Source organism: Colobus angolensis, unplaced genomic scaffold (assembly GCF_000951035.1).
Source record: "Colobus angolensis palliatus isolate OR3802 unplaced genomic scaffold, Cang.pa_1.0 Scaffold710, whole genome shotgun sequence".
NCBI lineage: Eukaryota > Metazoa > Chordata > Mammalia > Primates > Cercopithecidae > Colobus > Colobus angolensis.
In genome coordinates, this window is record NW_012120822.1 from 72,782 (window position 1) to 73,086 (window position 305).

The following is a 305-nucleotide window of genomic DNA, read 5'->3' on the forward strand; positions in this document are numbered from 1 at the left end:
CTGCTGCCGGCGCCCACCCTCACGCCCACCCCCACCCCCGCAGAGATGTCGCACACCCTACCTTCATCTCCTCCCTGTGCTGGACCAGCCTGATAATGTCCTCCTCCCATTGCTGCGTCTTCGGCATTGCCCCCTGCCTCTGTTATGAGGTGACGAACATTCCTGCGGGAGGACAGGGCTCAGACGCTGGGGCCCCTCCGAAGGCCCTGGAGCTCCCCCTGCCGTGTCCTGGCCTCCCACTCACTGATGGCATCTCTCCCTCCAGTAATGGATGAATCGCAATTCCTGTTTCTTCACCAGCTCAC

General features: G+C 62.3%; 1 protein-coding gene across 1 annotated transcript in view; it reads right to left on the reverse strand.

Moving 5' to 3' along the window:
• Nucleotides 1-305, reverse strand: part of LOC105501457 (golgin subfamily A member 2-like) — an 8,013-nt gene that overhangs the window by 3,222 nt on the left and 4,486 nt on the right. Inside the window, exon 6 of the mRNA XM_011927431.1 lies at nt 62-162. Within this exon, the coding sequence (XP_011782821.1) occupies nt 62-162 (101 nt within the window). The remainder of the gene's footprint in view (nt 1-61; nt 163-305) is intronic.